Consider the following 11881-nt stretch of genomic DNA (forward strand, 5'->3'; position numbering starts at 1 on the left):
TTTATAAACATAAAGGTTACTCTTCGTTTAACAGTGGGGATGAACTCCAAGGACATGTTCTGAAAATCAAGTGCTAGCTAGAATTCTGAAGGTTCTGTTTTTGGTAACCTAAGGGTGGGTGGGTTATATATTATAGATCATAATCAATTATAGATTGTTGGTCTGGAATCTAGCCTCTCATGCAATGCAGAACTTTATTCTAAACATTAACTGGATTTGGAGTCTGAGAACCCAGGGTTCAAATGGCTACACTTTCTATAACCTGACGGCAAAACCACTGAGCCTCAGGTTCTTTCATCTGCACAATGGGGGGGGGGGGGTTTAGACATGAAGACTTCTAAGACTTCCCTTACAGTTCCAGTCTAATACAGTTAACCGATAGTATTCCAGCCTCTGCTTGAATACTGTCACTGGTTTACTGCCTTCACACTGCTAGAATGTAACCTCCTTTAAAGGATTGTTTCATTATATTGTATCCCCAGGGCTATCGATGTAACTTGGCACACAGGTGCTTAATGACTACTTCTCTGCCAAGTCCCTAAGCAGAAAAATCCAAATACTCTTTAGCTAGCTATTCATTTATAAATGAAAATAATCTGAAGACCATCAGTCTCATCTTAATCTTCTCCTGACCATTTCCTTCAAGAGTCTTTGGCATGCATGACAATTCACAGATCTTTTCAGATGGATAGCCCTGCTCAGATACATTGGATTACATTCAAATACCATCTTAAAATACTTCCAAAAGCAAACACAACACTCCAAATTCAACCTGATGGGAAATTAAGGCTTTCTTAAAAAACATTTTCTGCAAAGTGACTACATTGGAAACACCTTGAAAAATAACCAATTACCATTAGTACCAAAGTACATGAATCACGTCTATCCTAGTATTACTTTCAACTGTCACTATTTTAATATAGGGAAGACACCTAATTCTTTTTTAGTAATTATGTAGCTACGTTGAAAATTCAGTGACATCTTGCTTTATGAAAGAATTCAATGAAAAGTATATTAAGAATTTAGCCTATTTGAAATTCATTCCAGTCACTGTTAAGACCAAATTAAAAAGCATGATAATTATTTTTGTTCTATATATTAAATATAATAATTTGAACTTAAATAACTCAATTCAAAGTTAAGACCCAGATGCAAACAAAACACAGCAAACCATACACAAAACCACGAAATACAGTCAGAGCAATTTATCTTAATGCACTTCACTCTTTGAGGTTATTTTTATGGCCCCTGTTAATTTTATCATTTTAATTTCTTTTGAAAGATGTCCATTTCTTTAATATGGTTGCTAATCTTATAAAAACCAACAATTATACAACCAGAATTAGAAACCAAAGAGATGAAAATGTACAGTGCTAATTAACATTTCTATGGTAGCCTAGTTTTGCTTTAGTGATTTGAACCATGTTAGGTCTGGCTTCCAATAAATAACATGGAATGAACTGTTAAAATAGCTAATTGTGTAAATGGTTCTAAGTGTTAAACTCTATAAACCATTAAAAGAGAAAAGTTAATACAAATACTAGTCACATTAAGTCTAAGTCACATTTATTTGCACATGAACAGTATTGACCAACAGATACTAGGATCATACAAAATTATAAAATACAATTTGATCATCACTGTGTATTACCTTGTTTTGCATACATATTCAAGTCTAGATCTGAGTTCCCCTCATTTCGTAAACCTTCATACAACATGAAGAAAATTCTCAATACATATTGGCATTTGTCTTAGCTACAGCCAACACAGCCCAGTCATATCAAATCTCCAAGGTTACATCTTAGATCACCATTTATCCAAAAAACAAGGTTAGAGACTACTTTTGGTTCCTTCCCTCAGGGGGATAAAGAAATAAATTTTTTCCTCTAAGAGGTATAAATTTATATGTATCACTAGAGGCAAGTGATGCTACTACCATGCTCAGGAAGACAAAAGTCAACCAAGTAACAATTAGCAGTATAATGTACCTAAGGACACCTCATATTTGGTTTGAGGATCAGAAACAACAAAAAAGCTTGTTAAAATAAAAAGGGGGACAAAGAAAAGAGAAAATTACTTAAAAGAATGAGGAGAATGAACTACTTTCTTCCTCAAATTTTTATCTTGGGTAGGTTTAGTCAAACCAAAAATAACCACCTAAGGGGGTAGGTTAAAGTTAACAGTTATTCATGTAAATAAAAATGGGGAAGAAAAAAATGTTCCCCTAAGCACCTCCAGTTGATAGTGGGTAGCAGTTTGAAACTGATTCTGAGGAGATTACACAAGTGTCAACCAGGACATCTCAAAAAAAAAAAAAAATCTTTAATATACATTTATTTCTACAAAAACAATGTATGATACAGAATTAGAAGTGAACACACCAACTTAAAGATTTACCTAGTAAAATATACAGATTCTTAATGTAGAGCATGGGATATTTAAAAAAGATGACAAGGGTTGTTAATCTTTTTTATTTTTTTTTTTACATGTTTTTTTGGAACCTCACATAATTTTGATAAATAACTTTTACAAAATTATGTAAAAAGTACAAGAATGTCTGGTAAACAAAGTCTGCATTTTTCCAAAAAGAATTTTACAACATGCAATTCTTAAGGCAGCATTCTCCTTAAAAGGAAAGGTATCCTTTCACACATCAAGAAATCTTCTGCTGCAAATAGGCTAAGGAAGCCTGGCTTCTTCCATTAACGCCTTTTGTCTTTCCTGTCTGATTTACGGTCTCTTTCACTTCTTGAAGATCTTTTGCCTGACCGACTACTTTCTGATATGGACCTTTTTCTGTCAGACCGAGAACTCTTATCCTTCGATCCTTTTGTATCTCTGCTACTACCTTTTGAAGACTTGTGATTGTGACTTCTTTCTAGTCCTGACGTATCCCTCCGCTTCCGATCCACACTCCTCCTGCGCTTTCTATCCCTGTTATGTCCCCGACCTCGGCTTCGACTCCTACTCTCACTGCTACTAGTGCTGCTACTACTGCTGTCTCTGCTGCTGCTTCCACTTGTGCTAGTGCTGCTACTGGAACTACTCCGACTGCTGCTGCTGCCGCTGCTGGAGCTGCTGCCACTACTGCTACTGGTTGAACTACTACTTGAGGTGCTACTGCTACTGCTATGACTTCTACTCTTGCTAGTTTTGTTTCTGGCTCGACCCCTGCTTCTGCTCCTTGTTTTGGTTTTGGTTTTTCTCTCTGTAGGCATTGTCAAGACTGGCTCTATTTGGACCTCAGGAAGTTTGACAGGCTCTATAGCAAACTCTTTCCTCTCGGTCAGATGCCTTGGGTCCTGCATGACCTGAGGTGGTGGCTCTATAAGTGTTAAGGGCAAAGTCTCAGACTGAGGCAAGGACTGGGGCTGGAGCTGGAGTGAGGGCAAGGGATGAGACTGGAACTGGGGTTGGGACTGGGGCTGGGACTGAACCACAAACTCTAGTTGGGACTCAGGTTCTCTCTCTTGTTTCTCTTCAGATTCATTTTCAATTTCTGGAACATTAGCATTCTCCTTCACAGGAGAAATAGGCTTATACTCTTTGTTTGGCTGAGCCTCACTTTCCAACTCTGGTCCTACTTCTTTGCTATTCTCATTTTCTGAAGGCCCTACACTTTCAACTTGATTAGTTTCCATTTCCTCCGGCTCTGTATCTACATTTTTGACACTTTCTCCCTCCTCTTTCATATCCATAATTTCTTCAGGCTGACTATCCTGTTGCTTCTCTTTTTCCCTCACCTCATTCTCCTCCTCCATTTTAACCTCCATTTCCTTTTTATGCTCCTCCTCCTGTTCTTTCTCTGTATCACTATGAACTGCACCTACTTCTTTTTCCTCTTCCTCTCCTGCATCCTCTATTTCTACATCATTGTGCTGATTACCTGTCTCCTCCATCTCTTCCTCACGCTGAGCCACCTTACCCTCTTCTTGCTCCGCCTTCTGTTCTTCATTATGCACCACCTGAGGTTCTTTTTCCTTCATTGATTGTCTTCTAGGCCTAGCCTCCATTTTATTTATTTGTTCTGCAAACTCATTGCGTCTACCTTCAAACATAGCTGAAGGACAAAAAAAGTATTTAAGTGTAAATTTAACACTTATGAACAATTTAAACTACAATTTTACTTCATTTTTTGAATAACTTTCATAAATTTCCTTCACTTATTTTTAAAGGGGGGAACACAGCATAGGGGATACAGAACTGACCCTGGAGTAGAAAGACCAGGGTTTACATCATGTATCTGACACACCCTGGCTTCGTGACCCTGGGTAAGTCACTTAACCTTTAAGTGCCCCAGATAACCCTCTGGGACTAAACAGCACTGGCAGAAGGAATTCCGCCCCTGGGAGTTCCCTACACCAGTGAAAATGCAAATTGAGAAGGAAAAAAAGGTATGTATGTGTATATACTGATATGCAGACATAAGTATATATCTTTATACACATTTTTCTGGGGGGAAAGAGAGTCAAAAGATGGTAACAGATTGTATGGCAAACAATTATATCGATGAACACAAAGGAAAAGAGCTACTAAAATCAAATTAGCAACACAGGCAAAATTAACACCACATAATCCAAATGCAGGGAAAAAAACTCTTTTGCTATACAATTTTATGTTAGATATGATAAAGGACACAGCTTCTATTTAACTGAACTAGTTCTGTGACAACACATATCGTGCTGTAATTGTTCTGTTCCCAAGGATACACAAGTCACTTAATCATCACCTTGGCAGAGTCTACATTTCCATAAGTACCTCTTCCAATCTGTCTGCTCACTCCCCCCCAACCCAGCTTCATTAGCATTCACAGGACCTGGCTACTGGTGATGAATATCAAGCAAAAAGATATGCATATACACAGCTCGTAAAACATCAAGTTAAAACATCAAATTTCGGGTAAAATTCCATATTAAATAAATGCACTTCCATTCCCAAACTCATTGTCACTTTTGGTACTTTTGGATTTATGAATAACAAATCAGTTACTAAAGTAAACAAAATTCTCCAATGAGAAACTTTCAAGCAGATTCTCCATGAACACCTACCGTTCATTTTTCTCTGTGACTCTTCTATCAGCTTTTGAGTAGCTGGGCACATTCTTCCAGGAATGTAGAACAAATGGGGCTTTGTCTTAGTTCTTATATATTTAATTATCTTGGAATTATGTTCATTCCATTCTTCTTGCTAAAGAAAGGGAAGGTAAACACCAGTATTTGTGAAAACATCTAAGAATTCTGAGATCAGCATATTTCTCTGACAATACTCACCAACTGAGCAAGTTCAACCTTTTGTTCCAAAAGCCGCAGTTCTGTCTGTTTAGCACGCCTTTCTTCAAAAAGTTCTCTCCTTTCATTTTCAACTTGTTTTCTCTCTTCTTCTGCTTGCACTTCAAGTTTCTGTTCAATTTCTTGACGCCTCTTTTGCTAAAAATGAAGAATTTGTTTTTATTTTACAATGATACAAAGAACTATGAAGGTTTCTGTTTCAACCAACTGTGACAAGTTAATTTTAAGTAGCTGAAATGTGACATTTGGACCATACAAGTAAATTCACAAAACTTACCCATGGCCACTAACATAGTTTTAAGTTCCTCAATTCTCTATTATTGAACAGGACACACTCGGAATTGGGAACATTCTCATGTAAATCATGATTAACTATTTAATAGAAACTTTTCACCCTCAAAGCCATTTCTTCTTTGGATGTCAAAAAGCACTTGGTTTTGCAATTCCAATAAAATACACATTAATAAAGGATACCTACGTTTTCATTTCATTTCCTTACTAGATTGACAAAAACTACAGAATTTGAGAGTTGGAAGAGATCTCAGAGGTCATCTAGTCCAACAACTATCTGAAGTAGAATCTTCTCTATCACATCCCCAAGGCCACTCAGCCTCTCCCAGAAGACCTCCAGTAAGAAGGGACCCACTCCATTTGTGGACAGCTCCTTTTGTTAAGAAATTTTCCCTTGGGGCAATGGATAGAGCACCAGCCCTGAAGTCAGGAGGACCTGAGTCCAAATCCAGCCTCAGACCAAACACTTGACACTAGCTGTGTGACCCTGGGCAAGTCACTTATCCCCAATTACCTAAGGAAAAAAAAAAAAAAAAAAAAGAAATTTTCCCCTAATCTTTCTTTCCTCTCTGCAGCTTCAACCTAGTTCTGCTTCCACAAAAAAATTACCTGGGGAGGTCAGTGTCTTCCTTTGCTATCACTGAGACCTGGGACCAGACAATGTGAAAAAGCAACCACTAATCTACGAGACCCAAAAGGCCAAAACCGTAAGCACCTCCCCAAATCAGGTATTTTTCTAAATGGCTCCTGGAAAATTCAGACTAGTCTCAGAGTGAGAAGACCCAAGAACATTAGTCCAATTCTTTCTAATTTTTCTTACCTATAAAAGGGGGTGTTTATAACAGCAGCACCTACCCTCAGAGTGGTTGTGAGGATTAAATACAATAATACAAGTATTTTGCAAATCCTAAATCACTATAGAAACCGAGGCAGAGAGGCAGTCTCAAGACTCACGCCAGTCTCAAGAGTGAGGAGAACCTGGGCTCAGTGTCCCAGAAAACTGTAAGACTAAATGAAAAAGTAGGTGTCGTTATACATTGGTAGAAATACTTGCTTTATTTTATTGCAAGTTCTCTATTGCAATGAAATCATGGGTCTGGTCCAAAATATGTTTATTGTTTATATGGACTATGGTCTCATCTATAACATTTCGATGGTATATAAAGCTCTACTAGTTGATGCTAATTACTATCCTCCAACAAGCAGTATTTAGCAAAGAATTTCTCCAGGAATCATTCTGTGGTTTAAACAAACTTATTCTAAAGGTCAGAAATAAATTTCTTAAAAATTTGTTTCTCTTAGATTTTTGCTTACTACTGTACCCACGTAATGTCAGAAATAACTGACATCACTGCATCTTCACAGAAGAATATGACAAAAATTTTCACAGGTCAGTTCAACTGACACTGTAGTCAGTTTTCAGTTTCATCTTAAATTTGCCACAAAAGTGCTTTTCAATTAAAAGGTAATAAGAATCATGTTCCAAATATTTTGCAATAAATAAATGATTATATTGACAGCTTACACAAGACAAAATAACTAAAGCAAGAATTGTATACATACCCTTTCCGTAGCTACAGTGGATTCTTGTTTAAATTTCTGAAGGGTACCCATTAACAAGCCAAATATACGTCGATTCCTAAAAGCCAGAAATCATAATAAAATTTTAATTTAAATAGGATCACATTTATTAAATCCTCCTCCCAACTCAATCACACAAAAACAAAAAGCTAATTCTATCCCCTTGAAATAACTAGAAAGAACATGTGTATTCCTCAAAGGGAAAATGCCAAGATATTTTTTTCAAGGGGATTAATACTAAGTAACTTAATACCTCTGTTTTCCCTTTTCATCCATATTTTGATCCTGAATAAGGTCTCGACGTGTACGCTCTTTGGAGGTAGCTACAACTGAAGACTGCAACGCTGGCTATAAGAGAAAACAAAAACTTATCACAAATTGCAATAACGATACGTCCACTTACATAGCCATTAACATTTCTTTCCATCACGGTACCTTTTTAACATCATCATCCTCTGCGTCGCTTTCTTGGCGTGATTCTCTTCTTGTCCGACGCTCCCCTCCCAGCCTGATATTGAAGAAACAATTTAGGATGATCATTACTAAAACTGAGTTAAGTGAACATCAAAGGCCAACATTTACATATTGTTCAGCAATCGCACTAGAATACCATACCTAATCATGTCATCTCTCAATATTGATTTACCAAATGATGAAGTCTCCATATGCCTTTCTATTTCACCTCCATATGAGTACTCAAAACATCTATTCCACTTTTAACAGTGTAATGATAAAATTTTTTGTTGTTAACAATGTCAGCTTTTAAAAGAAACTTCTGAATCACTGTTTTAAATATTTTTATGTCTCCAAAAGAAAATAAAATTTTTGCCTATGCGCTATTCAATTTGTCTGAACTTATACAATGTTATATAACAACAACAAAAAAACCTTAATGACTGAATTAGAAATGACTAATGAGATAACATTTTCCCCTAGTTTATCTTTCTTATATAACCTCTGTCTGGCACAACACCTAAAACTGAATTAATGCTATTTAAAGGTAACTGTAATGTTTCAGTAATAAACATTAAAAGACTTAAAACATGGGGCAGCTAGGTGGCACAGTGCAGATCACCAGCCCTGGAGTCAGGAGGACCTGAGTTCAAATCTGGCCCCAGACACTTGACACTTACTAGCTGTGTGACCCTGGGCAAGTCACTTAACACCACTGCCTAGCAAAAACAAAACAAAAGAAAAGACTTAAAACAACAAAAAACAAAGGAAAGAAGTATTCCGGTTATCATATAAAAGTGAAGTGGGGAAAAAAATGCCTTGATAAACTCACGAACAATCATTACTATCTACAACTTACTTTTGATCACTCAGGCCCAGGCCCAAGGATCAGAAAACTTTAGGGAAGTAATAGAAACCCAAGTTAACAAACTCAAATAAACTAATACTGAGAATTCAATATTCAACAAAAGGGTAATGGAAATTAGGTATCACACTTGAAGCTAGGTTCTCATCCTGATAATAGTTCAACCAAGAAAGTAAAAAAGTGGGTAGGGGACAGAAGCATTTGGAAACATTTATGTTTTGTTTCTTTTTTAATATTTAAGTTTTTTCAGAAAGTAGGTAAATCAAGAGGTCTAGAATTCCTAAGGAATCCTGGCCAGAGGCTGTCTGTCTAGGTTCACTTAGACTCTTAAGTCTTAAAAGTAGCAAAGGGATCTTTGGAAACATATACCGGGCATGGGGAACCTGCAGGCCCAAGACCATGTGTGTGGCCCTTTGATTGAATCCAAACTTCACAGAACAAATCCCCTTAATAAAAGAATTTGTTCTGTAAAACTTGGGAAACAATCAAAAGGCTGAACGTGAGGATCTCGACAGCCACATGTGGCCTAGAGGCTGCAAGTTCCCCACCCCTGGTATATACTGTAGTCAATTCACCAAGTAATAACAACAGCTGCTATTAGTCAATTTACAAAGGCTTTACACACATTTCATTTGATCTTTAAAACAACTCTGATAATACCAAAATACTGAGCATCTATAACTGGTTGAAATTTATCTTGTGTCATATTTCAAGAAAATGGAATGTACAACTATTGCCACTAAACATACCTACTGACTGCCCCTTCGAGGTCTCTCTGTTTGGCTGGGGGTCCTCCTCCACTATCTGAGAATCCACGCCTAAAATGGAAAAAATATCAAGACTTTTGTCTGACAAAGATAAGTACACATGCCATTTTTTAAACAACGAATTTACAAATAATTAGTTGATAGATCACTTTTAAAACATCCTTAGAATGGCCATACCAGGAAAAAAAAAGCTAAGAAACTGCAATAAGTTCTTATATAAGGCGAAACATAAAATATACAATCCTAAAATGCTACATCTCTCCCCCACCAAAAGCTGATGGGAAAGAACCCACAAATCTTAAAATGACATTGCATTTCCTCTTAGCTATTTCCATTTCTCATCACACTTAATTTGTTATGTAACAGAACTTAAAGAACTAAATCTTATTAGTCCCAATACCACACACAAGACAGTTGCAAAATTCAAATACATTCAACTCTAAACTAATCTTTCACAGAAAAGAGGTCTAAAAAGTGCTCAAGGCACCTTCACTAATTAAGACATTTTAAGGGAATTTTATAGATGAGACTTAAAAGTATAAAGGATAGGGACTATATCAGTGATTTCATAAGTAAAGGGAATTCCCAAGTAAAGAAACTCCCTCTTATCAACGCTAGTTGGCTCTTTATCAGCAATTTATCCTCTTATAGAATTGTCTAGAGAGCAGAGGGGTTTAAGTAATTTGCCCAGGGTGACACAGCCAGCATGTGTCAGAAATGGGACTTGAATCAAAATCTTCCTGGTAATGAGGCTGGCTCTCTATCCACTAAGCCATGCGGCCTCTCAAAGTATAAAACCAGCCACAATTTTTTTTTACATCAGAATCCACTATTAATTTAAAACTTTAGCAGCTGCTATTTTTTTTTAAATTAAGAGTTCAGTTCAAGAGAAACGAATGGTGGTCCTTACCTTAGCAATAAACTACCACGACCCCTACCTCCACCAGGGCCTGAGAGGGCCAGCAATCGAGCTTGGATGGGTCTGTAAAGAGATTTAGGAATTGGTATATTGTGAAACAGCTCAAAATACAAGTAAATGAAAGAACCACCGAACCAGTTGGAAAAGAAAACAGATCTTAAAAGAGGAAAATGAAAACCTCTTAAACGTCTTCCGTAGAAGTTGGTGACTTCTAGCATAAATTTAGCCCGTTTAGTATTTTCTTACAGATGTTAATTAGAAAGATGAATGGGTTGGACACAACCTCAACCCCCCACTAATTCCATCGTCGGGGTGGCCTAGGCCAAGTCTGATTTACAAATTCACCACAATTAACATATTACTCCCCCCATTCATGGTTTATACAGGCCAAGGGTTGAGCTGCAATGTTCGAAATATCCTTTATACACAAAGGTTGAGCCGAAAAATACTAAAATCATCTTCATACATATATAGTGAGGCCAGAGACGAAAATAAGCCCCGGCCTCCAGTCTGCTGGGAGGAACAGGAAGCCAAAACGTGGTCTGAAGGCTCCACCGTGGCTCGCCCGGGCCGAGGAGTCCAGGGGGCCCCCGGGGGGCCCCCAGCCCGGGGCTAGGCCGAGGAATGAGGAAGGCCGTGGGCCTTTGTGGCGCGCTGGCCCGGGTCTGCAGCACATCGTGGGGAAGCCGGACCGGGTGCGGGAGGCAGGGGCACCGGGGCCCGGCCTTTCCGCAGACCTTTCCTGCTGCAGTTCCACCACGACCCGCGTTCCCCTCCCCGCAAGACCCACGAGACCAACGCAGGGCGGCGACGGGCCCCCCCCGGCCACCTCTGCCCAGGGGAAGGCCCCGCAGTCGCCCCCCGGAAAAGATCCGCTGCTCTTGCCCTCCCCCAGATGCAGGAGGCCCAGATTCGCCTCCTCCCCTGCCCCGACTTCGCCACGGCCCCGCGTCCTCATGGCGCCGACAGCCCTTTCGGGGAAGCTCACCTCACGTCATTAGGATCCCGGCCGGTGAGCTTCCGGATATTCTCGTCTACATTTTTTAAGCTCTCCTTGGCTTTTTCCAGCTGCTCCTGCAAAGTTCTCACTGCGACCGCCATCTTCTCCACCCGCGGCTGGTGCGGAGGCAGCTCTCAAGCCAGGTCGTCCCGCGTCGCGAGAGCAGGCCGGGAGTGATAGTTAGGATTAGCCAATCAGGGTGGGGGTTGCTCCGGTTGTCGACCACTCAGAGACCTGAGGGGCGGAACTGACTCGCTTACTGAATCTCGACCAATAAATAAAGGCACAAGGCGGCAACCTGCGGAGCCAATGGGGTAACTTCCTTTTGGGAATAGTGATGCGGCCAGAGTTCGGGGGGAGGCGGGGCTGGAGGGCTTTTATTTAATGGAGAGACGTATCTCCCTTCCCCTGTAGGGTTCAGGTTCTCCAGGCCCTTCTCCCTGTCTCCAGTAACATTTGGTGGGCGCGGGGCGGGGCGGTATTTTTATGCATTTAAAGGGAGGAAGGACAAGTTGCCTTTCTATTAAAATAATAGAATGGGAATGAAGGACGGGAGGAAGAATGGGATGGGGAAAAGAGTCTATACATGTGACTCAAACCTGCCTATCTCCCTCATCGCTCTCCTAAGCTTCATGCAGACCTTTATGTTTCAGCGGTGTGCCAGGCCATACAAGGAAAAGAAAAGGAAAGAAACAAAATACCTTCCCTCAAAGAATT

General features: G+C 39.3%; 1 protein-coding gene across 1 annotated transcript; it reads right to left on the reverse strand.

Annotated features, from left to right (window-relative positions):
* Positions 1–1549: 1549 nt before the first annotated feature.
* Positions 1550–11319, reverse strand: PNN (pinin, desmosome associated protein). The gene is made up of 9 exons (XM_027849288.1): positions 11153–11319; positions 10156–10227; positions 9228–9296; positions 7596–7668; positions 7414–7508; positions 7143–7218; positions 5271–5426; positions 5049–5187; positions 1550–4060 (listed from the first exon to the last, which is right to left on the reverse strand). Exons 1-9 carry the CDS (start codon positions 11263–11265, stop codon positions 2703–2705), a joined length of 2151 nt encoding a protein of 716 aa, XP_027705089.1. The 5' UTR covers positions 11266–11319; the 3' UTR covers positions 1550–2702.
* Positions 11320–11881: the final 562 nt, after the last annotated feature.

The sequence above is a fragment of the Vombatus ursinus genome, unplaced genomic scaffold (assembly GCF_900497805.2).
Source record: "Vombatus ursinus unplaced genomic scaffold, bare-nosed wombat genome assembly UNPS02007284.1, whole genome shotgun sequence".
NCBI lineage: Eukaryota > Metazoa > Chordata > Mammalia > Diprotodontia > Vombatidae > Vombatus > Vombatus ursinus.

Excerpts from the sequence above, each read along its gene's own strand:
- PNN (XM_027849288.1), bottom strand. The coding sequence starts at position 11,265 with ATGGCGGTCGCAGTGAGAACTTTGCAGGAGCAGCTGGAAAAAGCCAAG. Across the intron at positions 10,228-11,152 it reads CGGGATCCTAATGACGTGAG|ACCCATCCAAGCTCGATTGC; the intron begins GTGAGCTTCCCC and ends ATCTCTTTACAG. Across the intron at positions 7,509-7,595 it reads AGGATGATGATGTTAAAAAG|CCAGCGTTGCAGTCTTCAGT; the intron begins GTACCGTGATGG and ends TTTCTCTTATAG.